The following is a 25,756-nucleotide window of genomic DNA, read 5'->3' as shown; positions in this document are numbered from 1 at the left end:
ACGCAGGCTGTAACTATTGCTGCTGCCTTGCAGCTCTGCCAACATTGCCGGGCCTCAGAGACCCCCAGTGCGGTGGCAGGAACCCCCAGTGCAGTGGTAGAAACCCCTAGTGTGGTGGCAGAAGCCCCTGGTGCAGTGGCACACTCGCAATGGACACCAACATGAAGATGGTGCTGGGCATCCTGGATTGGATTGTGTCCAGCCTCTCCACACCTCACCCCAGCCACAGGCTGAGCACAGACCAGTGACCCCCCCAGCTCCCCTTTGCAGTTAAAGATGGCTTTGTTTGGGCTGGCACTGGAGTTAATGGTCAAGGCTGCCACCATCAATTATTTATGGACACAAATAGAGAGTTGAGCTCCGCAAATTGGGTCCCTCGTGCCCGCGCCAGGCAGAGCTCTGGTAAAGGGCTATTTTTAAACTGCTGACAAGCCAAAATCAGCAACACAATGGACAGAGCCAGAGCTGAGCCCTGAGTGCTGCGCTGCTGAGCTCCCTGCCGTGTCCCAGGAGCGGGATGCTCTGGGGCGAGGCTGCACCTTGCTGGCTGTGCCATGGCAAGGCTGCCGGTGCGAGCATGGGAATCACAGACTGGTCAGGGTTAGGAGGGACCCCAAGGGTCCCAGAGCTCCAACCCCCTGCCACAGGCAGGGACACCAACCTCCAGGCCTGGAGCTACACAAGGTTGCCCAGGGCCCCAGCCAACCTGGCCTGGTACAAGCCCCACTTCCAGAAGTTGTTCTCTGTGGCAGCTGTGGCTCCCCCCACACAGCCCCACACACCAGCATCCGGGCTGGAACCACCCCACTGGCAGCTCGATGGGCCCGATGACAGGGTTTATTTAAAAACCCATCAAATTAGGAGGGAGGAGAACCCAGGATGCCCCAAAGCAGGCGAGGACCCAGCCTGCCAGCCCTCCTGCCATGCTGGAGGTAAAAATACATCCTTTGTCTTCAGCAGCACGTGGCAGATTGCAATCCTCCAACCACGCTGTTTGCACAGAGAGGCTCGATGTGATCCCAAATATTCTCCCCAGGCACTGAGCCGGAGCATTTCGAGGGATAAAGGGAGCAGCCCCTCTCCTCTGTCCCCTCTGATGGTGACAGCGGAGGTGATGTCAAGGGAGATCCCACCCAGCTGATGCCACGCTCTGACAGGGAGGCAGCGAGCTGGGATGGGGGGGTACAAAGCAGAGGTTTGCTCAGGCGAGCGCTGCAGGGACACACCTGAGTCCTAATATTTGCAGATGCTCCCCAGGGAGCACATTTCATTCCCCTAAACTTTCTCTGTTCTATTCCAGTTGGGCCTCGGAGCTTGGAGCAGGTCCAGAAACACGTCACTTGATGAAGAGCCCCCGAGCTGGCTCCTCTCCCGCCCCCACCCCTGTCACAGGCATAGTCCCTGTCTCTCCCTTTTATATAATCCCACCGGCACCCGGAGCGCCTGGCAGCTGGGGGAGGCAGAGCCAGGCTCGGGCTGGATGCTGGGAGCAGGGAGGGAGTCCTGCCAGGGGGGCGGCAGCACCCCTCGGGGTCTAACGGGGTGGGGGGCACAGCCATGGGTATTTTGAGGGTAAAGCGAGGGGCAGCTTGGCTGGCACGTCACTGTGAGTGACACACGCTTGGTGCCAGGGACATGGATTGAGTGGAAAACGAATTGGGAATGACTTCGGCTTCACACAGAATGGAGCCGAGGGCTCTACAGGGGCTGGTTGCAGCCTCCAGCTTCTCAGGGTGCTGGGCTTCCCCCTGACTGAGGAGCTGGGCCCAGGGATGAACATGAAATATCAGCTCCATCACCCTTGGCAGGCGGCTTCCCTAACTAAAGGTTATCTCAATTCAGCAGCTCTGCAGCTGAGCCCGGGGGGTTTCAGGCAGCTCTTCCTCCAAATTCCCTTTCCCTTCTTCTCTTGGGGGAGAAACCAGCTCTAGATACGGGGAGATCTGGGAGCAGAAAGAGGGATTAGTCATAAAGATAAAACATCAGCCTTGTCACCAACGAGAAGCTATTCCTGATGCAATTCCCCGGGTCTCGGGCAGCCGCGGCCGGGGGATCCAGCACCAGCAGCAGAATTTAGCCCTCCCTCCTGAAGCCTTACCTCGAAACAAGCTGGGAAGGATGTACAAAGGCCCAACTTGGGGGGCTGCAGGGGCGTTTGTGTCGTGTGGGCAGCAAAGAGTCGCGGTTACCCGGAGTGTGGGTACGGCGATAGCGCCGGGGGCCTGGGGGAGATCAGCAGTGAGAACTGCTGGCAATTAGTAAGCCTAACGAGCAGAAGCCACGGCTTGGTAACACCTCTGAATTACATGATCAAAGGCACGTGCTCCCACAGATGTGCTTGCAGGGGAAACTGAGGCAGGGAGGTGTGGTGGCTCGGGCAGGGCTGCAGGAGGGAGAGCTGGCACCGCTGTGCTGGCCCCTGCGGGCACCTGGCTGAAGGACAGGTTGCACTCATTCCAAGTTGCCTCCCTTCGGGCAGGACCCATCACCATCCCCCAAATGCTGCCTTTACCCCTGGAGCACCGAGCCTGCCCCACCACACCACCCCCAGCACCCTGCCTGCCTGGATTAGTATCTATTAACCAGCATTTCCACTCTCTCCACAGGCTGGAGATGGGAACACCGGCCGGACCACTTGGGCTGCTGGGGAGCAAGTGTCAGGAGCGCCCAAGACTCCTGCCAAAAGTGGGTCCTGGCCAAAGGACCGGAATGAGCAGCTGGGAAGGCCAGGCTTCCACTTGAGCAAAGCCTCTGTGTTCTTTATCAACCCCCCAAACAACTCACAGCGGCGAACTGCACCCGAGCACCCAACCCAACGGCTTCCACGGGCCCCATCTGCACGGCTCCTGGAGAGTTAATATGGGAATTTTCCAAACTGCTCATGGTGTGTGGGTTCCAAGTAAGAGTGGGTTCCCCATAAGGGTGCTGAAGCCAGCGTGGCCTTGCACCCACAGCCGTAAAACCAGGGGAACTGCAAAACTGCATCCTCGCCCCGCACCACTCCCCCAGAGCGGGCACGGCTGGCTACGCAGCAGCACTGGCTGTTACTGGGTGGGAGGGGAATTAGCACGGCTGAAGTTGGCTGGAGCCCTGCACCCCTTGCCACCCTGCCCGTGGAGACCCCCCCAGTCACACCTGCGCTGCACAGGACTGCTCCTGGGGCAGGCAAGGTGTGCAGAGCATCCCCAGGCCATCCCCTTCTCCCAGTCCCAGTAACGTCACCCGCTAGCGGCTGGAGACACCCGGAACAGGCAAAAGCCAACCACCAAACTCACAGAAATCCCCCTCGTTTGTCAGCTGAGGGACGACAGAGCAGCTCATCAGCTCCCCACAATGAGCACTTCACACTCAAGTCGCAGCTGTTCCTTATTTTTCCTGCCTCAGAACGTGGGTCTGTAAGACACACGAGGCGTTTGATGGGAATATTCCCGCATTTCACTGGAAACCAGCTTTGATCACACCTTCACCCAGGGAACCAGGCAGAAAGTCAGCAGGCGACCGCCCCTGACGACACGGTGCCCACAGCAGACACTTCTTTTCAGTCCCCACAACACACTGCTAATAAACTTTTACCAGCCAGCCTCAAACGTGCCTTGCTAATTGCTTTTTCTGCTCATTAGCACCCATACAAGTTATATTGAGCCCTTCACAGAAACCATCTTAGCACCACTGTCGTAAATCCCCACCGGCTCATGCGACTTACCCGGGCTTTGGTGTAAAATCACCCTCACAGCTGCCTGCAGAAACCCCACTAACGCTGCCCCCTTACGCACAAGTTTTTAAGATAAATAAACGAATCTATTAATAACCTCAGCAGCGAGCTCCTCTGCAAAGCCAGGCGCACCCAGGCAGGCAATTCTTTAGAGGCAAAGTAAAGAGCTATCACACTGCAACGTAACAAAGCCCGAGCCCGTGACCATACCTATATTTCATGCCCGTTTGCTTTGCCGTGGATTCTTTTAGGGAAATGTGGTGCTGGGGGGTAAACGTCCCCAGACTGCGAGCGATAATAGCCACTGTCCGAAATTTTGCCCGGGCTGCATTCACTACGTTGGGGGTAGTGGTGTTCTGCTTGCTGATGAGCCGGTCTTCACCATTGCGACTCTTCAAGTTGTGCTCCGTGCAGGCGATGGACACTTGCATCGCGCCCTCGGTACCCCTCTCGCCACCGTCCGGGTCGCGGCCGGAGCCCCCGGCCCAGCCACAGGCTTGTCCGGCAGCGCGGGGCTGGGTCCCAAAGGCTGCAGAGGAATCCTGCCGACCTTGAACTCACGGAACTAACCCAAGGGAAGTGTGTGGGGGGGTCCTCCGGCAGAGGAGAGATGCCCCGAAACTCGACAAAGCGATGGCAGGAGCGGGTGTTCAGCCGGCTCTCGGATCTTCCCCTTGCGATCGCTGCTGCCGCCGCTGCTTAGACAAAAGCATCCATCCAGTCAGGTGCGTGGGGATACACAAAGCTGCTCCTTCATGCTGAGCCCTCGGCAGCAGCCGCCGCTCGCTCCCGATGCAGCCTTGCTCCCGGTCGCCGGTTTTTAAATGGATGCGGACATGCTGCAAGCGCTGGCTCCAGCTCCGCTGGACCACGAACTGCTGAACAGGCAGCCCCCCCCCTCCCTCCCCAACCCAGCCCCCCCCCACACACCCCCCTGGGCTCGCCAGCCGGTCCCTAAGGACCGGCAACACCCATCGGCTCTCCCCTGCCCAGCCGCACCAGCCCGCTACATCCCACCCATCGCAGCCCGCCCGAGCGCCGGGGCTGGCGGCGGGGGCGGGAGGGGGGCGGCGGCGATGGAGGTTGGGGGGGATGGGGGGGCGGCCCCGGCTCTGCAGAGGCTCCGGGCCGGCAGGAGCCTGCGGGCAGCACGGGGCCGGGGCTGCCGTGTGCTCGGGGCGGGGGGCGGACGCTGGAACCGGGCTGGAGCAGCGAGGCCGGGCGCTAGAGCGGGCTGACCGGGGGAGGAGGGGGGGAGGGAGGCAAGCCGCGCTGCCGGAGCTCTACTCCGTTAACCCGCGGCTGAGCCGGGCCCCGCAGCCTGCAGCCCCCGCCCGCGGCTGCTTTAACCCCTTCCCCCGGCCCCGCCCGCCGCATGAGCCGCAGCGCCGGGGCGAACCGGCGCCGTCCCTCGCTGCGGGTGGGGCTGCGGCCCGAGCCCGGTGCCGGGGCTCGCCGGGACCCGCCTCTCCCGGGGGGGTCGGTGGGTGGGCGGCCCGCGGACTCCGGGGTCGGTGAGCCGCTTGCGGGGCGGAGGGGGCTTGGAGTCACCCCGGCAGCCCTGCCCCTCCCCGAGGGGTGCGAAGGGAGGGGGGGCGAGGGGATGCGCCCACCCGCTGCCCCTTCCCCAGCCTGGCCGGTGAGAAACGGGGCGCCGGGGCTCCTCACTGCCTGCGGGGATGGACAACAGCTGCTGCCACCTCCCTGCTGCTCATTTACCTCGTTAATCTTTATCCAGCACCTTTCCTTGAGGATAAAGTGAACATAGAGGTATACCAGCCCTCTTCTGGAGCCCAGCTTTGCCTTTCAGAGCCCAAAGCAAGGCTGACAAAACCAGGACAGTGTCTGTCTCTGCTGGACATACACCACGCTCCTGCTGGGCATGGATGTTTCAGGTAAAAGCATGTGCTCTTTCCACCTCGCTCCATAAGCATCTGGAGCGTTCCCGGTGCAGACAGCGGCTGGGACTGGGCCCTGGGGATGTTCCCCGGGTATCATCGCTCAGGACCTGGTCACCGTCCCCGCTGCCACTGCTGCCCGTGCCTTGGGGTGTCAGGGGATGTCCAAGGAGGGAACAGAAGGGACGGTCACATCCTGCACTGGCACAGCCCGCAGAGCATATTAACTGAAGCCTCTTAGCTCTGGAGGGTTACAGGCTCTGCCTAAGAAATATGTATTTAAGTGCAGGATTTATTTCAGTTCCCTGAACAAGATAATCACTCCTAGGCTAAAACGTTGGAATAACATCATTTTGTATCATGCAAATCCCGAGCTTATAAAACAAGAGGTACGTGACAGCCTCGGAGAGAAGGGTGCTGGGATGGGGTGGCAGCTCAGACTCAGCCCCGAGCCTCGGGCCAGGCTCTCTGTGCCGCCTCAGTGCCACCAAACCGCTAGGAAAGCAGCTCTCTGCCAAGCACGATGCCCTCCCCCGAGGAAGATGACAATCGCTCATTAAGCAACTCGCTCAAAATGCTTTGTCAAGCAAATCTGTTTCAACACAGATGCTCATGGCCATGCTGGCTTTGCCTTTTCCTCTGATCCCCGTTACCCCCTCCGACCCAGGAGCCACTGCATCCATCCTGGGGTCCCAAATAAAGGCAGGAGCCAAGGACAGAGAAGCGGGATGCTCAAGGCAAGCGCAGAAGCCAGATGTTCTGCTCCTACATGGACGTATGTTTCTTCACCCAGGACCTTGCAGGGGTGGGGTGACAAGCATCTCTGCTGCGAGCAGAATGGAAACCTCTGTGGAAAGAAAAACTACCTTATTCAGAGCCAGTCTGGTCCCTGCAGAGGCACGGAGCGTGGCAGAGGTGGGTGATGGACAGGACCAGGCAGGGCTGGCAGCGCCGGCTGGGTCGGGGGCACAGGGGCTCTGTGCTGCTGGGGCATGGGCACAGGTAGCTGCCCGGCGCTCGCTGTAACGACCGGAGGGAAATACACTCATGCAACCCAAAGTAGAGGAATCAAGCAAGGCCTGTCAGCCTGGGTGGGATGAAGCAGTTCAAGCTGGTGCAGAGCCATCCCCCAGGCACGGCTCATGCCAGACGCACTGCTTCCTGCTGGCCTTCATTTAAATCGCGTTTAAATTTCACCTTAAAGGGAGGCAGCTTCGGAACATGAGGCCGAGTCTGGATGGCGGCTGCCGTAGGCCGCTTACCCCAATTCCTCTGCCGAGTTCTGCCCTAGCAGAGCATTTCCCCAGGCAAACACCAAGCAGCACCTCGCTCCTTTCATCACTTGTAAGCCGCTTGCCAGCTAAACCCGTGGTTCTGGGTGATGCCGACATACCCCGGATAAATCCCGGCAGGCCCCGTCAGGCCTCTAAGATGGCAGCCCTTAATTTCCCGCCCTCCTTGTGCTCAGGCCTCAGCGGCAGCAGCCGGCTGTGCTGCTGACAGCCACGCGTGTTAATTAAACACTACTCGCGGCACAGGGAATGAGGCCTACTCGGCCGGTGAGCACGGGGTGAAGGGTAGAGCGGATCCCCTTCCTCCCTCCCTCCCTGTGCTGGTCTTCCTCACCAAGTAAACCCCTCCAGTGCTTTCTGTTTTTTTCTTTTATAAAAGAAATTGGGTTTTTTTTTCACCACCAGCAACAAAGTTCACGTTTCTACCTGAAACCTAAAGCAGGAATTTTCACTGGCCTACGTAAGATGTCATCTACATAACGCCGACCTGTGTGCCCTGTCCTAAGGACCCTGCTTTGGCAGGGGGTTGGACCTGCTGAGCTCTGGAGGTCCCTTCCCACCCCTACAGCTCTGTGATTCTGTTACAAGTAACCCGAGCATTTCTCAGCCTTAACCTCTGCTCCTTAAAAAATTGCCTTTTCATGTCTCAAGTGCTGGGAAACTGAGTCTGAAGAGCTGATGAAACAAACCCACCCTCTGTCCCTCGAAAGGCTGCCCCACGTACGGCCCCTGCATCAGCCCTCCCTGCTGCCCACCTCCCGTCTAACCCAAATAACCCATTTCTTTCCCTTGCAAGGGAGGGGGATTGGCACATCTGCCAGGACACAGTGACATGGGCAATGACCTGGGACCTCCTCAAGGAAGCCCAAGGGAATCACAGTGCGCTTTCACCTCATTTCAGCCAGAGGCCGGCGGTGCTGCCGGCTGCGATGCGAGTGAGAGCTGGACACCAGCCACGTGCCCCTGGGTACGTACTAAGTAAAGCCACATCCCTGCATGCTAGCCAGCAATCCAGGTCACCGGTGACAACGCCAGCTTGGCTGGTTTAAGCTCTTTCACCGAAATTCTTCAGCAGCAAGAGAAGATTAACACAGCAGCAAACACAGCACCCATCAGCGCCAATGTCAGATGAAGCCCCCAGTGAAGTTTCTTTGCTAGAAAGCTTCCTTTTTAGCATTTTTTTAGCATTATTTTCAGTTTAGGGTTTTTTTTTAACTGGTGTCTATGTGTATATCACGAGACACAACATGGTTAATGCTTCCAGTGCACCCGGGGCTGTGCTGAGAGCACTGGTGCTTGCACCAGGTTATGGTGGTGCAGCAGCAAGCCTGTCCCAGGGCTCTTGAAGGGACTCTGCTGAGCTCCGTGAGTGGGCTGGTGTCCCAGTGGGTGATAGGGACCTCCCCAAGGTGGGGACATCAGGTGCTACCAAGTAAGGCGCTTGGAGGAGCCTTGGGGTCCCGAGCACCCCCACGCCCCATGTGGAACAAAAGCCTGGCACTTACCTAGCAAACAGCCCTATTTTCACTGGTTTCACATGAAAAACTGGATTTGCATTTGCAGTGGTACTGGAGGAAGACTGACCACCCTCCCCACCACAGCCCTGAAGTGCCAGCCCCCCACGCTCCGGGCCAGAGCAGCCCTGGGCAGCGGGAAGATGCACTAGGACAGAAGAAGTCCCTGCTTCCAGGCCAGAGACACATTAAAAATACCATTCCAGTGCTCACGATAGAGCTTGAGCCACATGGGGTGGTGTGACGGGTGCTCAGCGGGTAATAGGATCAGCCAAACTTCAGAAAGCTGCACGGAGGCACTGAGAAAACAGCCAGCAGCGCAGTGACAGCAGGATCCTGCTCCAGAAACAGCCTGGGGAATGCAGAGTTCTGCCCTTGAAGCTTTTCCACCCAAAAAGTGTGTCCTCCTTTATTTTCTCTACCAGCCTGGACCTTGCTACAGCCGCTGCGGTCTGTTTGCCGTGGCCCTTCTGAAACCCCACACCCACGTTTGAGGCAGCAGCCTCCGAGATTGGCCTTCACAAGAGTCATCTTGATACTCTGTCCCAACCCCTTGATTTTCAGACTTCCACACAGTCAGTCCTCTGCAGCACGGCAGGATGCACTCAGGGGACTTCTGTGTCCCGTCCCAAGACGAGTTTCACCAGGCCATAAAAAGCTCCAACAATAAACCCAGCCAGTGCCCATCCCTCAGCTGATTCACTCCATCCCAGCAGCTGCTTGAAAGCAGGATTTCTGTGGGGTTAATTAGTTAACCACTGCAGCAGTTCCGTTACATCTCCATAAACTGGGCTGACAGGGACAGGGGAGAGAGACAGAGCATCATCACCCACCAGGAGAGCAGGAGAAGAGCCCAGGAGTTAGCTGGCATTAGGATCACAGAATCCCAGAGCCTTAGAAGTTGGAAGAGACATTTAATCCAACCCCTCTGCCAGAACAGGGTCACCCAGACTAAATCCCACAGGAACACATCCAGGGGGTTTGAATGTCTCCAGAGAAGGAGAGTCCCCAGCCTCTCTGGGCAGCCTGTCCCAGGGCTCTGCCACCCTCACAGCGACAAAGTTCCTCCTGACATTCTCATGGAACTTCCTCTGCTCCAGCTGCACCCACTGCCCCTTGTCCTGTCACTGCCACCCCTGAGCAGAGCCTGGCTCCATCCCCCTGACTCTTGCTCTTTACAGATTTATAAACATTAATGAGGTCGCCCCTCAGGCTTCTCTTCTCCAGGCTGAAGAGACCCAGCTCCCTCAGCCTGTCCTCATAAGGAAGGTGTTCCACTCCTTTCATCACCCTGGTGGCACTGCACTGGGCTCTTTCAAGGAGTTCTATGTCCTTCTCGAGCTGAGGGGCCCAGAACAGGACCCAGCATGCCAGGTAGGGTCTCACCAGGGCAGAGCACAGGGGGAGAAGGACCTCTCTTGACCTGCTAACCACCCCCTTCTCACACACCCCAGAATGCCATCCGCTGCCTTAGCCAGGAGGGTACATTGGACTGGACGTTGTATTGAGGGACATGGTTTAGTGGGAGCTAGTAGTAATAGGTGAATGGTTGGACTGGATGATCTTTTAGGTCTTTTCCAACCTTGATAATTCTGTGATTTCTGTGATTTCTGTGGTCATGGGCATCCTGCTGTCCCCCAGGACCCCCAGGACCCTCTCACCTACGCTGCTCTCCAACAGCCCAGTCCCCAACCCACAGTGGTACCTGGGGTGGTTCTTCCCCAGACACCAGACCCTCCACTTGCCCTTGTTAAAGCTCTTTAAACTTCTCCTTTCCAACTCCCCAGGCCTTGCTGAACAGCAGTACAGCCCCCTGGGGTGTCAGCCACCCCTCCCGGGGTTGTGTCACTAGCAGACCCTGACTATTCCCTCAGGATGCGTCTCCCAAAAGGGGCTTCCCTGGCACTAATTTCAGTTAACAGCCAAGGCTCTGCTGTGCCCCTCAGCCGAGGAGCAATCCTCCAAGAAGCAGCAGCTCCAAACCCCGTGGGTACCCCCAGCTCCTTCAGGGTGCACCCAAACCCACGAGGGACCAGGGGCCTTTTTGTAACAACGCTGGGAACCTGGCGAGGAGACACTCTGCAGAACAAAAGCCCGGTGCTTCCCAGCAAACAGCCCTGTTTCCACCAGCTTCCCATGAAACACTGGATTTGCATGTGTAATTGCACTTGGGGAAGGCTGATCCACATTCCCACTGAAGGTTTTTTAGTTAAAACACATCATTCTGGCGGGTCTCCAGCTCAGGCTGCCTCTGATAGCACATGAGATCTGGTATCAGCTCCACGCCAGGCTCCAAGGGCTCCATCCTCCCAGAAGGGATTGAAACCAGGAACATCAGGGAGCGATGTGGGCAAACAGAGCCAGGCTGCTGGCACTGGTACCCAGAGGGATGCCTGATGGGCTGGGGATAGCTCAGGCAGCATCGTCCCAGCCCCACAGAGGCAACCTGTGTGCATCTGTGGACACTGCCCTGATCTTCCACAGGGATGGTCCCTGAGTTCACATTACGGATCCTTTGGGATGGGATGAAACCATAACAGAAGGAAAACTGGCATGAAGAGTGCATGAGGTTTGCTGTATCACAATTAAATGGAGCTGGGTGCCAGTGGGGTGAAACAGAGTGAAGAGGCTTCCCCAGGGGCTGTGCTGCCAGGGGGTCCTGCTCTGCTTTCCCAGAGCAGACACCCTCACCTGTGGCCATGCTGCCAGGAATGCTTTGGGTCCTTTTTTTTGTTTAAATACAGAGCAGCAAAAGACAAAAGGTGCCTTTTCCCAAACCCACCCAGTTTTGGGGCCCTGCCACCCCACTTTTTACATTTCATTATATGTTTTCTCCCCGGTCCATACATCAACAGAGATCCTCCCATGAGGAATTCACGTACAAACTCCCATCTAATTTTCAACCCCCTGGGTGCCCGAGACCCCCACTCACCAGCCCAGCACCCGGTGCCAGCAGCACCCTGGGGACAGACACCCCCCAGGGCAGCGAGGTGGCCACTTTACCACACTCATAATCCAGACCCAGACTGCAGAAAATGCAGGTTTTTTCCCCAGGTGCTTTGCATGACCCGATTTATCATAGAATCATAGAATCCCAGACTGGGCTGGGATTGAACACCCCCAGGGATGGGGCACCCACCCCCTCTCTGGGCAGCCTGTTCCACCCCCACACCACTCTCTCTGTAAAGAACTTCCCCCCAATATCTAATCTAAACTAATTAATAAATGTATTCCAATTAAAACTCAGCCCAGGATACGTTCCACATCAGCCCAGCCTTGCTGGAAACCACTCAAAACTCTGACTGAAGAGAGAGATAACGCTGTGCAGGTCTCTGGTGCTGCATAACACGCAGCCCTGCTCTGCCCTTTCCCAGGCTGCGCTCTAGCAGATGGATGAGTAATGATCACGCCGTAACTTCTGATTCTTCGAGCTGAGCTGGCAGAGGGTCAGGACAAAGACAAGTGAGAGGAGACCGTGTCGTTCCCTAAACTTTCTTCTGCAAACATCCCACTTGCCCGGGTACCCTTGGCTTCCCCTTGTGCTGCATCCTTCTCTGGCTGGCACAGGGACGTGCACGCTGTCAGGAGCAAACTACATGAAAAGCGACTGTCTCCACCAGTGATTATCTTATATAAACTGATACTGAGTAAGAAGCACCATAAAAATATCACCTTCCAAAATAGTAGTTGAAAAAAAACCCCTTAATTAATCCTCCTCAGATTCTCTTTCAGCTACAACATCACCCCTAATTACCGAAGCCAGAGCGGCACAGGGTCAGAATCCCACCAGCTGCACCCAGCAAAACCAGCCCAGTACCATCCCCTCCCTGCATCGGAGAGAGAACTCTTCCCATCTTCCAGCAGTCCCAAAATAATGAGAGGCATCTGCTGGCATTAGTCACGGAGGAGCCTGCTGCATCACCCAGAACAATGGCTCTTGCTGAAGCGCAGCAGATCACTGAGGAACCTCTTCAGCCCGATTCGTCCTGTCGTGGCAGCGTGGCACAGCACAGCCTGCTGAGTCAGCACTCCCTTCACGGCCTGGATATTAGCTGACACAGGGAGTTAAAAATCATTGTTTGGGGACTTCTGGGATCTGCTTGTCACCTGAACGGGATGCTTGTCACCTTCTCCCATCAGAGCGGCGTTGGGACAGCTCTGTGCTTGCCAGGGATGCGGGCAGAGTGCAGGCAAAAGGCAGGGGCTGCAGGGAATCTCTCACTCCCTAATTTTCCCTCCACTCCCTTTGGACTAAAGGGCAAAGCATCGCTCCTTTCATTCCCAGAGCCCTTGGGAAGGACTTTTTGTCTGGTTGAGGTTTGCACCCGGGCCAGGAGCACACTGTACCGCAGGGCAGTGGTAATGTCGCTTCAGGAAATTAAATGCAAGGCACTGTGAAGGCTTCAGGAGATGGCCAAGCACTGCCAAGCACTGCCAAGCACTGCCAAGCCAAGGAGCTGCTGTACTTGCCAGGGCCAGTGCTGGCCAGGCGAGTAGTCCCTGATGTCCGAGCGCATCCCAACCGGTATCGAACCACCACTTTCCCACTGGAACGGCGCCCATTTAATTAACAAAAGCATTTGCAAGAGGGTGGTTACGTATTGCCAAATGCATAACTGCTCGTCAGGCCTGGTGGGGAGCAGAATTGCCCTTGCAAGGGATGGGGTGTCTCTTTCTGCAGTGGAACACACGGCGTTTCCTCACCTCAGCAGGGTGGGACACCGAGGGCTGTCAGGGGAGCTGCTTACCCAGCCTGCAGCTGGACAGCTGGGGGAAGCAACATCCCCCCAACAAACCCCTCACTGGGACACACCATGGACCCCCCATGTACTTCACCAACATAGAATCACAGAATACCAGCCTGGTCTGGGTTGGAAGGAACCCCAAGGGTCCCAGAGCTCCAACCCCCTGCCACAGGCAGGGACACCAACCTCCAGGCCTGGAGCTACACAAGGTTGCCCAGGGCCCCAGCCAACCTGGCCTTGAACACCCCCAGGGACAGGGCACCCACCCTCTCTCTGGGCAGCCTGTTCCAGCCCCTCACCACTCTCTCTGCAAAGAACTTCCCCCTAAGATCTAATTTAAACCTTCCCTCCTTCAGCTTTAACACCCCAAGGGAAAACAGCGGCCGTGCTCCTGGAATGAGAGAAACGCAGTGCTGTCGACTGGGGATGGGGATGGAGCCAAGCAACTCCAAAGATACACACTGAACACAACAACAACAACAACAACAAAGAGCTTATCAGGCAGCAGCAGGGCTGCAGTGCCTGGTGCAGCCATGGAAAAAGCTGCCTTTCAAGCCAGCCCCCCCAGGCAGCCACACGCAGAGGGGGGTCCGGCTGCCCCACTCCCACCCACGCACCCCCAGGAGCCAGATGGGGAGACTGAGACAGCAAGGTAGTCACCCCAGTGTGGGGAAAAGACATCAAATAGTTAAAATACATCCAGCTGATCATGTCACTTTGTTTGAAGTTGTAGAATAAATTTCAAAAACATTTAAAAAGCAAGTTCTGGTTCAGAGACTGGCACACAGGCTGCGGCCGTGCCATGGGGCAGCCCCCCAGCACCTCCCTGGGAGCTGGCACCCCGTCCCCTTCATAACCTCCATCTCCATCCTCTTCCCTGAGCTGGCAACTATTTCCTGATGCTGGAGAAATTCTGGGTGTGAGGAGAAAACTGTTTTGCCTTCAGAATCTGCCAGACTGGACAGAGTGCCCCACTTCCAGGAACAGCTCCTCTTTGTGTTACCCCAGGCTCACACAACCTGCAGAATTCGGTATTAAACTCAGTATTAATGATCATTAGCATAGAAACCAGGGTTAATAACCAAGAGAGAAACTCAAGAGAAGTCTCTAAGCACAGCGTGGCCCATAAACCTGCGCTGCCAGGGCTGGAAAGGGGCATTTTCTGCTCATCCCAGGAGGAGGGATGGGGCAGGAAGAGTCGCTGCGGGGAGGGAGGAAGATGCCATCGCATTCAGTTATTAATGCCAATTAAACAAAGCCAGATTGCTGTGTCTGCACCAGTGTTGTCTTTGCATGGAAGACCCAAAGCCATGATTTTTCCTGGGCTGACAAGCGCTGGGTCGGCAGTGCCGGAGCACACACCTCGGTCAGCGATGCTGCGCCCTGCTCTCAGCCTGCCACAGCACCAACCTCCTCAAAGCCTCATGGTTTCCAATCATGTCCTAAAGGATGGAGCCTTGAAACCAACCAGCAACCAGCTGCCAGAGGAGGTTTAACTGGGATTTTCCCTCAACTCGGCCCCGCAGCCGTCCAGCACCGTGCGGCACTTTGTGTCGGCGCGATGCACGACAAGATCCCGATCTCAGCAGCTCCCAAAGTCAGCCCAAAGACAAACACCTGCTCTGGCCGAGGCTGCACAGACCACGTTTCACTCCGGGGCACACTCACAGACCACAGACTTCAAACCTGCCTATAAACAAACCCATAAATAGCCCCAAACCTCGGAGTCAGCCCCCCGGAGAGATGCTGGAGACGCTCAGCACCACGGGTGCCGCGGTGGGGAGTGGAGAGTGGGCTCAGCAGGCAGCACCCTGCCCACGGAGCCGGTGATTTATTCAGCATCTGGCAGTGCGAGCTGGAGCCTGACGGGAGCAGAAGGTGTGGGAAAAGCAGCAGCAAACCTGCAAACTGCGGCTCGGCAGCGGCGGGAGCTGCTGCTCCGCGCGCAGCTAAGGGCGAGCTGGGGTGTGCTGCTGGGGGGCGAGATGAGAGGACCCAGATCTGCTCTGTCTCCCACAGAGAGCGCGGGGAGCTTCCTGGCAAAGGGCTGGAGTAAGGCTGGAAGTCCCATCTGGGTGGATTTGAGCTCTGACGTGGCTTGGTCACTGTTGTTTGGGACCTCGTCCTGCAAAAGGAAGGGTGTGCGCACGGGGGGGGGTGTACACGGGTGTGCGGCACCCACACGCGGCTCTGTCACGGGAGATGACGGCGACCAGAAAGCAGCAGGAGGGGAGCCGGCATCATCTGAGCAGCTAAAGAGCTCCTCCTGCCGAAACCCAGCCGGGGAGATGGGGCTCAGCCTGCACAGCGGCTCTCTGCACCCTTCTGCCGAAGGATTACAGCAGGATTTCTTACTGCACAGAGGAAAAACACCCACGCAGCTTGTGGGTGGATACCCTGCTCGCTCCCTAACCCCCACACCCCCTAACTTCCACACACCCTAACCAACCCCCACACCCCCTAACCAACCCACACACACCCTCTGCTTTCATTCCACCCTCTCCCATCGGTGTGTGGCATGGGCAGGATCCCTGTGAACATCACACAGAGCCAGGGGAAACAGATCACAGAACCACAAGGTTGGAAAAGACCTTTAAGATCATCGAGTCCAACCGTTCCTGTCCTGTACCAAACCAGATCCCTGAGCGCCTCATCTCCCCTCTGTTAAACACACCCAGGGGGTGACTCAGCCCCTCCCTGGGCAGCCTGTGCCACAGCCCCACAACTCTGCCAGGGAAGAACTTTCCCCTCCCAGCTGAGCTGACCCTGCCCTGGGGCAGCTTGAGCCCATTGCCCCTTGTCCCATCTCCTGTCCCCTGGCTGAAGAGACCATCGCCCACCTCTCTGCACCCTCCTGGCAGGGCAGGGGAGGTGGGGAGAAGGTCTCCCCTCAGCCTCCTCTTCTCCAGGCTCAACACCCCCAGCTCCCTCAGCTGCTCCTCAGAGGATCTGCCCTCCAGCCCCTTCCCCAGCCTGGCTGCCCTTCTCTGGACTCACTGTAGGACCTCCATGTCCTTCTGATGGTGAGGAGACTTTGGGAACAGGATGGCCACAGGAATACCTGCCATCCTGCTGTGCAGCGGGCACTTTGCTTTGAGCAGACCAACAAAAACCCAATGCCCAACCTGCAAATATGTAGGGCAGGTGCTGCCAAAGGGGCCCAGCTGGACGTGGCTCTGAGGAGCGACCTGCCCAGGACACCAGGAAAACATCGCTGCTCCCAGCTACCTCCCCACAGCATAACGCGACCGTGCTCCGAGCCGAGCAGATGAGGCCAGGATTACAGGGCAGGATTACAGGACTGCATCAAGTGCTTTCAGATATTTTGCCATCTAAAGATTAGATATTTTAAAACTTCCATGCATAAAGTGAGCTGGACCACAGGAGCCTGGAAAAGCTGCTACGGCAAAGTGATCCTTCCCAAATCCCCTCTCCCTGCTCCAGCAGCAGCCTGGTAGGGGGGGGGTGAGAAGGGATGAAGGCTGAAGGGTGTGATCTGCGTGCTCAAGCTCCCCTGTACATTGACCTGTCTCCAGTCACACAGCATAAGCATGGCCATGGAGTGAAGCATCCCTGTGTGCCAGCCACACCGCCCGCCAGCAGCCCAGCCATCAGCAATGTCATTCCCATTCCCCCCCAGTTCCCGTGTGATGGGAGACAGGGAGTTACCACAGGCTGCTCCTGATTTTAAACACATCTGCTGTAATCCCTGTCAGTCATCTTTTCCCTAAGCTAAAAGCCTGTTTAATCCCCTGGTGCAGGGACAATCCCATCACTCAGAGCCCTCTGCTACCCACAGCCCACCTGACCGTGTCTGCTGGAACTGGGATGGCTGGTGTGGAGCACGTGGTTATAAGCTGCAGCTCCCAGAAACTTATAAAAACAACCCCAACTTTGCTGCTACACACTTTGTATTTCCCTAACACAGTGTTTGTTTTTTGTACACATAACTCAGGGGCTGGGGGGGACACACTTCCCAGCTGGAGCATTTTATCTCTTTGCCCACAGTGGTCGTAGCCCTGAGTGGCCCCACCAAACCCTGGTGCTCACCAAAAGCCTTTTGCTATTTCAGGATTTGATCCTGTTACCTAAGTTGCCTTGGTGAGGTTCAACTGGAGAGCCCTAAAAGACTGGCTGGAGGGACCATCCCAGAGAGTGGTGGTATGTGGAGCTAAACCCAGTTGGTGGCCAGTCACAAGCAGTGTCCCCCAGGGCTCAGAACTGGGGCCAGTTCTCTTTAACACCTTTAGCCACAGTCTAGACAAGGGGATCAGGGCACCCTCAGTAAGTTCACAGGCAGCACTCAGCTGGGTGGGAGCGTGGATCTGCTGGAGGGCAGGAAGGCTCTGCAGGGCATCTGGGCAGGCTGGATCCTGGAATCTACCCGCAGCTCAGCAAGGCTGAGTCCTGCCCTTGGGTCACAACACCCCCAGGCAATGCCACAGGCCATGGCAGAGGGGTTGGAGAGCTGCTGGGGTGTTAGGCCACTCCTAAATTTCAAGTTATTAATTAGCTGAACTGAGAAAAGCAACACAATCCAGGCAGAGCATCCCAGCACCTTCCTGGGATGCAGGAACTCCTGGGGGATTCCTGCAGGACAGCCCAGGGCCATCACTCCAAATGAAACGAGCTTCCTGGGGCTCTGTGTACTGCAAGAAGAATTCACCTGCCCTGAACAAGACCCCAAATAAGTATAAAAATAGCTAAAATGCTCATAGCACACTCTGCCCCCAGCTCTGCAGGCTGCAGCGGGGGTTAATCCGGCAGTGCCTCTGGGGTCCCTGACCTCCATAAAGACTTTCCACACACAACACTTGCCAAGGGCATGGTTTGGAAAAGTCACCCAGGTGCTTTGCAGACATGTACATCTCACATTTCCCCTCCAGGCTCTCAACCCACAGCTGCCCAAGCACAGAGACACCGTGTCATCCACCCAGGAGCAGGACAGTGAGGAGGTCTGTGGTCCCACCTTCCCGGCCGTGAGGGCAGCCCCAGCTCGGGTGGTTTGGTCCCCAGCAAAGCAGCTGTGCAACAAACACCTCATTGGATAAGGAGACATTTCCAAACTGACTTTGGAAATGGCGTTTCATCATCTAAGAGAAACACTATTGCCATCAGCACCCAGCTCCCCTCGTGCACTGTTGCACGTTGGTCGTTCAGCAACGAGCTGAACTAAGCTGTGTCTGCTGAAGCAATGAAAGGGAAAAAGAACTAATCAGCCTATAAATAAACCAGATTATGAGTATTTAGTAAGTGATTCTTGTTAATAATGACTTTCCACGCATAATTAAATAGCTCTTAATAAAAAAAAGGGGGGGGTTTATTATGCTGCCTGTCGACTAGACCTGTGGATCGCCGAGAAACGTCGGGAAGGCAAAACAACCTGTGCTGGAAAGGGAAATGTTCAAGCTCATGGTAAGAGCAGAAGAGCCCCTGTGCTTCCCAAGCCAGGTGAGCAAAAGGCCTATGGAAAATGGGGAGTGCTGGAAAACCCCTCTGGCCCCACAGCAGAGCCCTCGGCATGGCTCCCTCTCCTGCCGCTGCCTCCCTTCTCCTGGAGATGATGTATGTGATGAACGAGATGTTAGAGATGCTTCTGCCAAGTGTGATAAATGCACCTACTTAAAATTAAGTGTATGCTGGGATCCATCAGCTTCAGTGGGAATTGAGCTCAGCCTGTGTTGCAGCACGGTGACAGGCTGCGATGGATGAGGACCACTCCATGTTAGGAGCTGAGAGAGCTGAGCCTGAAGCCATTCACACCACGCTACAGCCAAGCATGCAGTCACAGCCCCCAGCAGTAGGTAAAGCCCCAAGGCCAACACCAGCTGCCCTGGAGCAAAGACAGTCCCAGAACACCCCATTAGTTATGTTCTTCTGTGCCTTAAAGCCCTGGGTCTCCCTGGGATTTAAGAGCCTGGGTATCCATCTCTGGAGAAGTTGGTTCCCCGACCTCTTCGCATGTTGGGTGTCACAGTGAGGGTGAGGGAGCCCTGGGACAGGCTGCCCAGGGGGTGTGGAGTCTCCTTCTCTGGAGAGATTCCAGCCCTGTCCTGTCACACTGACCTGTGTGCCCTGTCCTAGGGACCCTGCTTTGGCAGGGGGTTGTACCCCATGGGCTCTGGGGGTCCCTTCCAACCCCTACAGCTCTGTGAGTCTGTGATTCTGTTTTCACTGCCATGCTGGGTGTGTTTTCTGCACAGCACCGAGCAGAGATGACCCCAAGTTTTGCCTCAGTAGCAGCCAGGTTCAGCATCAGGGAGGTGCCTGGACATCAGGGAGCTTTGCAGGATAATCTCCCATGGAGGAAACTTGAGACCCTGGATCATAACTATGGGAACACTGTGTGACCAGGGGGTTACTTCTGCTTCTTGAGGCACATTGAGCGTTCAACCAAGTGAGGAGCAGACCACTGCCTCAGGAAGGACAGAGTTAGCAGAGAAAGAAGCTAAATGGGTATTTCTGGGTGTGTACTAACACCAGCCATTTTAAACACAGCTATGCCAAGGGTCAGCACAAGGGGAGCAGAAGAATTCCTCATTAGAAAGGAGGCAAGCTTCCAGATCCCAAAAACCCAGCTAGTTAATCAGGGGCTCTTGCTCGGGGACAGCATCACGGCCACTAACGCCGAGTGACGCCAGGGATTACTCCTGGCACAGCAGCACGGGGTCCCTGGGATGCCATCCTGTTGCCTTTGGGCATTTTCCCTTTTCAGCACTCCAGCTCCATGCACTCAGACCTCTACTTATTTCCATCAGCTTTCGAGGCCGCGTTATCACACTATTTCCAATACAAAATTCAAACTCTTCAGAGACGAGGCCACACACGTTCCCCCCCTGGCTCAGAGCCCTGCTCGCTCTCACAGGCCTCAGCCAACCTGGAGAAGGAAACGCTTCTAGACCCAACACGCCCTTCAGATCCCACCAGCATTCCAGGAGCCGCACACAGACCCCCCCAGAGCGTTTGGAGGCTGCCAGGCCAAGCCTGCAGCCCCACGTAGCCCCCCACAGAAGTACCTGTACTTCATCCCCGTCTCAGCCCGGACGGTGTCTTGCAGCGACAGCCCGTGCAGGTGCAGGAACTTCTCCAGCTGCTTCAGCTCCGCGGCTGGGCCCAGCGTGCCCGGCCAGCCCGCGGCCGGAGGGCGGGCTCTGGGCACCGCGCTCGGCCTTTTGCCTCTCAGGAGGGTTTCGCTCGGCTTCTGCAGGCTCGGCTTGTGGGGCGGGATGTCCGCACAGGCGGCCTTGTACAAGTGCATGGTCCGCGCCTGGAGCTGCGAAGGGAGAGACCCGCGATGCCTGGCAGATGCTGGAGCGCGGGGTCCTCAGGAGCTGCTGAGGGGAGAGCCCAGCACCATCCTGCTCCCACCGGCATGAGATGCCGTGAGCCGGGTCGTGTCGCCAGAGAGGACGGCAGGACCTCGCAGGGGCTCTTCTTTCCCAACCGTTCCTTATAGCCTGGCAATTGGCTCCTTTTAATTGATGCCCAAGGATGGATTCTGGCCAAGATCAGCAACCCTGTTCATTGCTCAAGCCTATAATGGTCAAGTGCTCCGAGGGACGAGGACCGCCAGTGGGAATAGAGCACCAGCCCCGTTTCCCAGGTCTTATATTTAGATAATGAGAAATATTTGCTTGGGATCCCGTCCAAGGCCAGCAGCCCTAAGCCACATTCGCACGGGGTCCCTGTCAGGCCTCGGGCTGGACAGATGAACGCTGCAAGTCACTGAGAGGTTTTGTTTCCTCATGGACCCTTGTGAACTCACACAGCTCAGGTTACACGGTCTGTAACACTCACACCCCCCAACACCCACAGCCTCCAGGGGCTTCGACAGTTAATAAGCAACCAAGAAAAGAACTAAAAAATACCATAAAAACAACCAGAAAATGGGAATACTCGAGAAAGGGATGAGCTAGGGGCATTGGAGCTGGGACAGGAGACAGCCACCAACTTTGGGAGCCTGTGTGTGGGTGGAGAGGCGTTGTGGGGAGGTACCAGCAAAGCCCCTGAGATGCTACCGGCTGCTTAAAAACCCCTCCAGCTCCGCAGAACCGGAGCATGGGGCAGCAGGCACACCTTTGAGCTCTTTGCCTATGAAACAAGCATGCCAAACCAACACCCAGGTATTCTGCTAAAGAGCAAACAAAAAGTCACCAGTTCTCAGGGGCCTTCATCCCTGGGGGGAGAAACAGCACAGATTTCATGGGTCAAGACAGCATCCAGTAACCTTTTCTAGCCCACAGTGAGCAGACCATGGTGATGCCCGACACACACCACGGAGGCAGATTTCTGAGGCTCTTCCATTTTAAACACTCAACCCAGTTCCTGACCATCATTTCAATCCCCAAAACAGCGGAAAAATAAGTTAAATAATCAAGTGATGGATGTATCATGAACTCGACTAATCCCTAAATCTTTCAAAGCAGATAAACAAAGACTGATCCCAACCCAGAACATATTTTAAAAGCTTATAATTCAATGTCACAGGGGAGGGCCTGGCACAGGCGCTTGGATTACCCGGTTATTCCTTCCCTGCAACTGTCGCGTCGGGGCCCTGAGGGTACTAACAGACCTCAGTGTCCCTGTCTCCCAGGAGAGGTGGGAGGGGCCCTGCTCTGGCCACCCCATCCCTGTGGTACCCCATCACACTGCTGCCTGAAGATGGGGGTGGTCCTGTTGACCCATCAATGCTGGGATGCAGGTGATGCTCTTGAGCTCTTTGCAATGTGAGTGCGTGCCGTGCTGGGAGCCGTGCTGGGAGCTCTCCTCTCAGCAAGCACAGACAGGTCTGCAGCAAGACACCTTGTCTGAGCCCCAACTTCCCCCTTTCTTCACTGAAACACCCCCCCTCCAATTTTACCTCCTGTCAGACCCAGCCCTCTCCTCATCCATAGCACGGGGTGAACTAGGGGCAAAGCAGTATCACCCCAAAGCTCTGTTTTTTAGGCATGGGAGGTGTGAGGGGCTCACCTGGATCCGCACCATCAGAAACTGAGTTTTCCCAAAAGTTACTTTGCTTTGTAGTGTGGAGTCCCACCACTGGTGCCTGGGCAGGGCCTGGGGGGGCACCGTGCCCCAGGCAGTTCTGGGGCTTTGCCTGCACCCCTGCCTTCATGCCCTTCTTTGGGCTCGTTAGAGGTTTCCGTGCTTAATAACGACTCTCTCACCCTCTCCTAGTTTTAGCTGGCTTTCTTTTCAGTCACCCCAGTTCTGATCCTTATCCTAATGCTGTGACTGTTTATCAGTTCTGAATCCCAGAGTGCCTGCGGGGTCTCGGTTCGTGCCGGGGACTTCAGGCATCCATTCCCCTCTGCCTGGGATCAGGGAAGGTTCCACCCAACTTCCCAGCTGAGGTCCCCACTGAAAAGCCCCTTCACAGCAGCCCCATCCCTCCAGGCGAGCGAGACCCTCGTCCACCCTGCGCACCCCCCAGGGCTGCCCTGGGTCCGCGCAGAGTCGCTGCCTGGGGACGCAGGGACTAAGGCAGCAGCACTGGGCAGCTCACATTGAGGTTCCTAGTTCATGAAGGGTCTTGCTCTGCACAGGAGATTAGAGAGCTGCACATCTCATTTCCACTGACATCCCCTTAGATCAGATCCAGGAGGCTGCGGCATCTGAAGTTGGTGGAACAAGATACTCAGAGCTGTGGGTCTCCCATCCCAAGTAGCTCATCCCCACACTGAGCCACCACACGAGGACACGGGGACCTGGTGTTCCTCCTGTCCTGCTGTTCCTCCCGTCACCCGCCCCATCCCTACACAACAGCAGCAACTTCCCAACAGGATTCAAACGGAACTACAGTTGCTGGGACAAAAGAGCTGGTGGGAAACAGGGCTGGGCAACTGCAGGCAGCTGAAAAGTTACAGGAACTCAGCAAAGAGTTGGCAGAGCTTCTGCAGCTCGGTAACGCGCATCCACCCCAGTGCTGGGGGGGAAACCCTGGATACTGGGAAAAGCCAGGCTCCTAAAGCCAAAAAGCTTTCTGCTGTTATTGTTGCTGTGATTATCAGAGCTGCTACTGTCCGAAGAGCGAGCGGGGCACGTACCTGTGGGGCATGCCGGTGGTGTAGGCGATGGTGTACTCGTGGGAGAGCTCGCAGACCCGCAGGTACCAGTTCATCTCCAGCTCCCGCAGCAGAGCCAGGCGCCGGGCACGCTGCTGCGGCTGGCTGCCCCGGGCCCGGCCCTCCTTCCCGCTTTCCAAGGAGCTCTTCAAGGCTCTCTCCCTGCTCCCCAGGGAGAGCACAGACTGCTTCCTCAGCTTCAGGGCTTCCTCGGCATTTTTATTCCCCACGGTGCCCGTGCGTGCTGCCAGCATCTCGCGTCCTGCCCCGGCGCTGAGGCAGCGCTGCCGGCGCTAAGTCGCTGCCCTCAAATCATTTAAACTGATTTTCCAGCACGCTCTTTCCTCCCTCTATAACCTCACGCCGGCCACAGCAGCTGTAATTAGATACGTGTCCGCGGAGCTTAACCAGAAAGAAGAGCTGCGACCTTCTCATGGAAACATCTGCAGCAGCTTCCCGCTGGCCGGCGGGCTCGGCTTCCCCACGGATAAGGACAAAGCCCGACGTGCAGCGTGCAGAGCAGAGCACCTGAGCCGGGCTCGGGCTCGAGTAGTGGGTTGTGGCAGGGGAAAGGGAAGATATGAGGTGAAGTCACGCGGGTGCTGGGCTCCACGGCAAAGCCACGGCCACGTGGGCTCCAGCCAGGGCAAATGGCAGCGCCCTTCCAGCCGGACGCGGCCTCGGAGCGTCGGTGTCTGCACCGACCTGGCTGCCTTAGAGCTGAGCTGGACGCTCCATCCCTCCTCCTCATCATCATTCTTCTCCTCCTCCTCCCGCCACGGGCAGTGCTCCAGCTCCTCGGATCGCCCCATCCAGCAGGAACTTCCATTCTCCAAAGGATTTGGAGAAATTCAGGGGGTTGATCCCCCTTAAGAACCAAGTTACAGCTCTCATCCCCCCTGCATTCGCTTGCTGAGCAAAGGGTGTTTGGGGGAAACATCTGAGAGGAGCAGGAACCAGAATTGAATTAATTTCCCTCTCTCGTTGGAAATGCAAAAGCTGATACGGAGATTACAGCACTAATCACCACAGCCACTTTAGGAGCACAAACACATCCTTGTTTTGAAAGGGAGGCGGGCAGGGAGATAAAAAATCCCTCTGAAGATAAGCAGGGCTTTACAGCCGTTGAGATGCAGCGTAATCGCCCACCCGTGCGCTGTGGAGGATGCGCCTGTCTCATGAGGAAAGCTGCAGTCGGCGTCCCCTGCCTTACCCTCTGCTCCACCACCTTCCTCTCCCTGCCCCTGGCACTTCCCAGCTGCTGCTGGGTACCCTCTGGCCAGCTGGGACCAGCCTGGCTCTTCCCATCCCTTCTGGATCTGGGTCCCTCCAGCCTCTTTGGGGGCTGGGGGTCTCCTGAGGCAGACAGGGTGCTGGGGGTGGTCTGCTGGCCGTGCCCGCCCTGAGGAACACAGGATCATCCTGCTCACAGCAAGAGTGTTCTGCTGGTTCACCGCGTTCCAGGACGTGCCCACAGTAAGAAAAAAACCCTATTAAAGCAAAGCAGCCCTTTTTAGGTACTTTTTAAGAAAACAGTTCCATTCCTTTTTGGAAGAAGTCCTATAGAATTTACCTCCCACGGAAAGCGGCGCTACCTGACCTATTTAGCAGGGATGGCACTGAAACAGCCACTGGAAGTTTTGCAAAACTCTGGAAAAATGACTCAAAATTGGAGCCGTTAGCGACTTCCAGCTCTGTGCCTGCTCCAAGGTGTTACACTTGCCTGGCACTGAGCTTCCTGGCACTTCCTGAAAAGAAAAAAGGCTTCCAGCAACTCCAGAAGCCTCCAAATCACAGAATCCTTAAGGCTGGACAAGACCTCTCAGGTCAAGTCCGACCGTCTGTCCAACCCACCATGTCAACTAACCCATGTGCTGCAGTGTCACGTCTGCACGCGTTTTGAACCCCTTTGGGGATGGGGACTCCACCCCTGCTCTGGGCAGCCAGGCAGCTAAGCAGCTGGATGGGTACACAAGTTCCAAGGCTCATACAGCTCCTCAAGGCCTTTCACATGGAAGCTGGCTAACAAAAGCAAGACCAAGTCCTTAACTGGCCGTGGAAGAGGCACACTGCGCTTCCTCAGCCCTCCACGTCTACCGTGTCCTTAACCAGAGGCACCTGGCTGTTCCTGAAGCCCTTCCAAGACCTCCAACACCTCCAACTCAAACTCAATTAAAAGCAGCTGCTGCCAGGTTGTTGCTGCCCGAGGCGCATTGTCGGCCCTGCAGCAGGCTATTGTGAGGGGAGATGTTCCCTAATGCCTCGTTTAGGTAGGTAACGCCACAGATATTGTTTCTTGGGTGATTATATATTCCAGCAGGTAAGGACACCACAGCTCAACTCATGAATAGTGCAGGCAGATTGCTTTCCTGAAAGCAAAGCTCCCCAGCTGCTGTTAAATATTGATACCCCACTGCTATGGCCTCCCCAGCAGCTCACTGGGTGGGGGTGACCGTGCCATGTCCCAGCAGCGTGGGCACCCAGCCCCGGCAGGATGAGCCCTCTGCTGCACCAGCATCATCCAAACCCTC

The 25,756-nt window shown here is 56.6% G+C and overlaps 1 protein-coding gene across 4 annotated transcripts in view; it reads right to left on the bottom strand.

Moving 5' to 3' along the window:
- Positions 1 to 23,479, bottom strand: part of KCNAB1 (potassium voltage-gated channel subfamily A regulatory beta subunit 1) — a gene marked incomplete at both ends in the record, with an annotated part of 58,036 nt that extends 34,557 nt beyond the window's left edge. For 2 of the 4 annotated variants that reach the window (XM_084267386.1, XM_084267387.1), the window contains one exon: positions 3,923 to 4,143. In XM_084267386.1, the coding sequence (XP_084123512.1) occupies positions 3,923 to 4,143 (221 nt within the window). Of the gene's footprint in view, positions 1 to 3,922; positions 4,144 to 20,177; positions 20,420 to 23,207 lie in introns of those variants that run through there. The other 2 variants (XM_084267384.1, XM_084267385.1) reach the window with 2 other exon arrangements.
- Between the last annotated feature and the right edge of the window lie 2,277 nt (positions 23,480 to 25,756).

The sequence above is a fragment of the Gallinula chloropus genome, assembly GCF_964237585.1.
Source record: "Gallinula chloropus genome assembly, chromosome: 8".
Lineage (NCBI taxonomy): Eukaryota > Metazoa > Chordata > Aves > Gruiformes > Rallidae > Gallinula > Gallinula chloropus.
The sequence above is the reverse complement of the archived record's forward strand: the minus strand, read 5'-3'. Positions and strand labels throughout refer to the sequence as shown.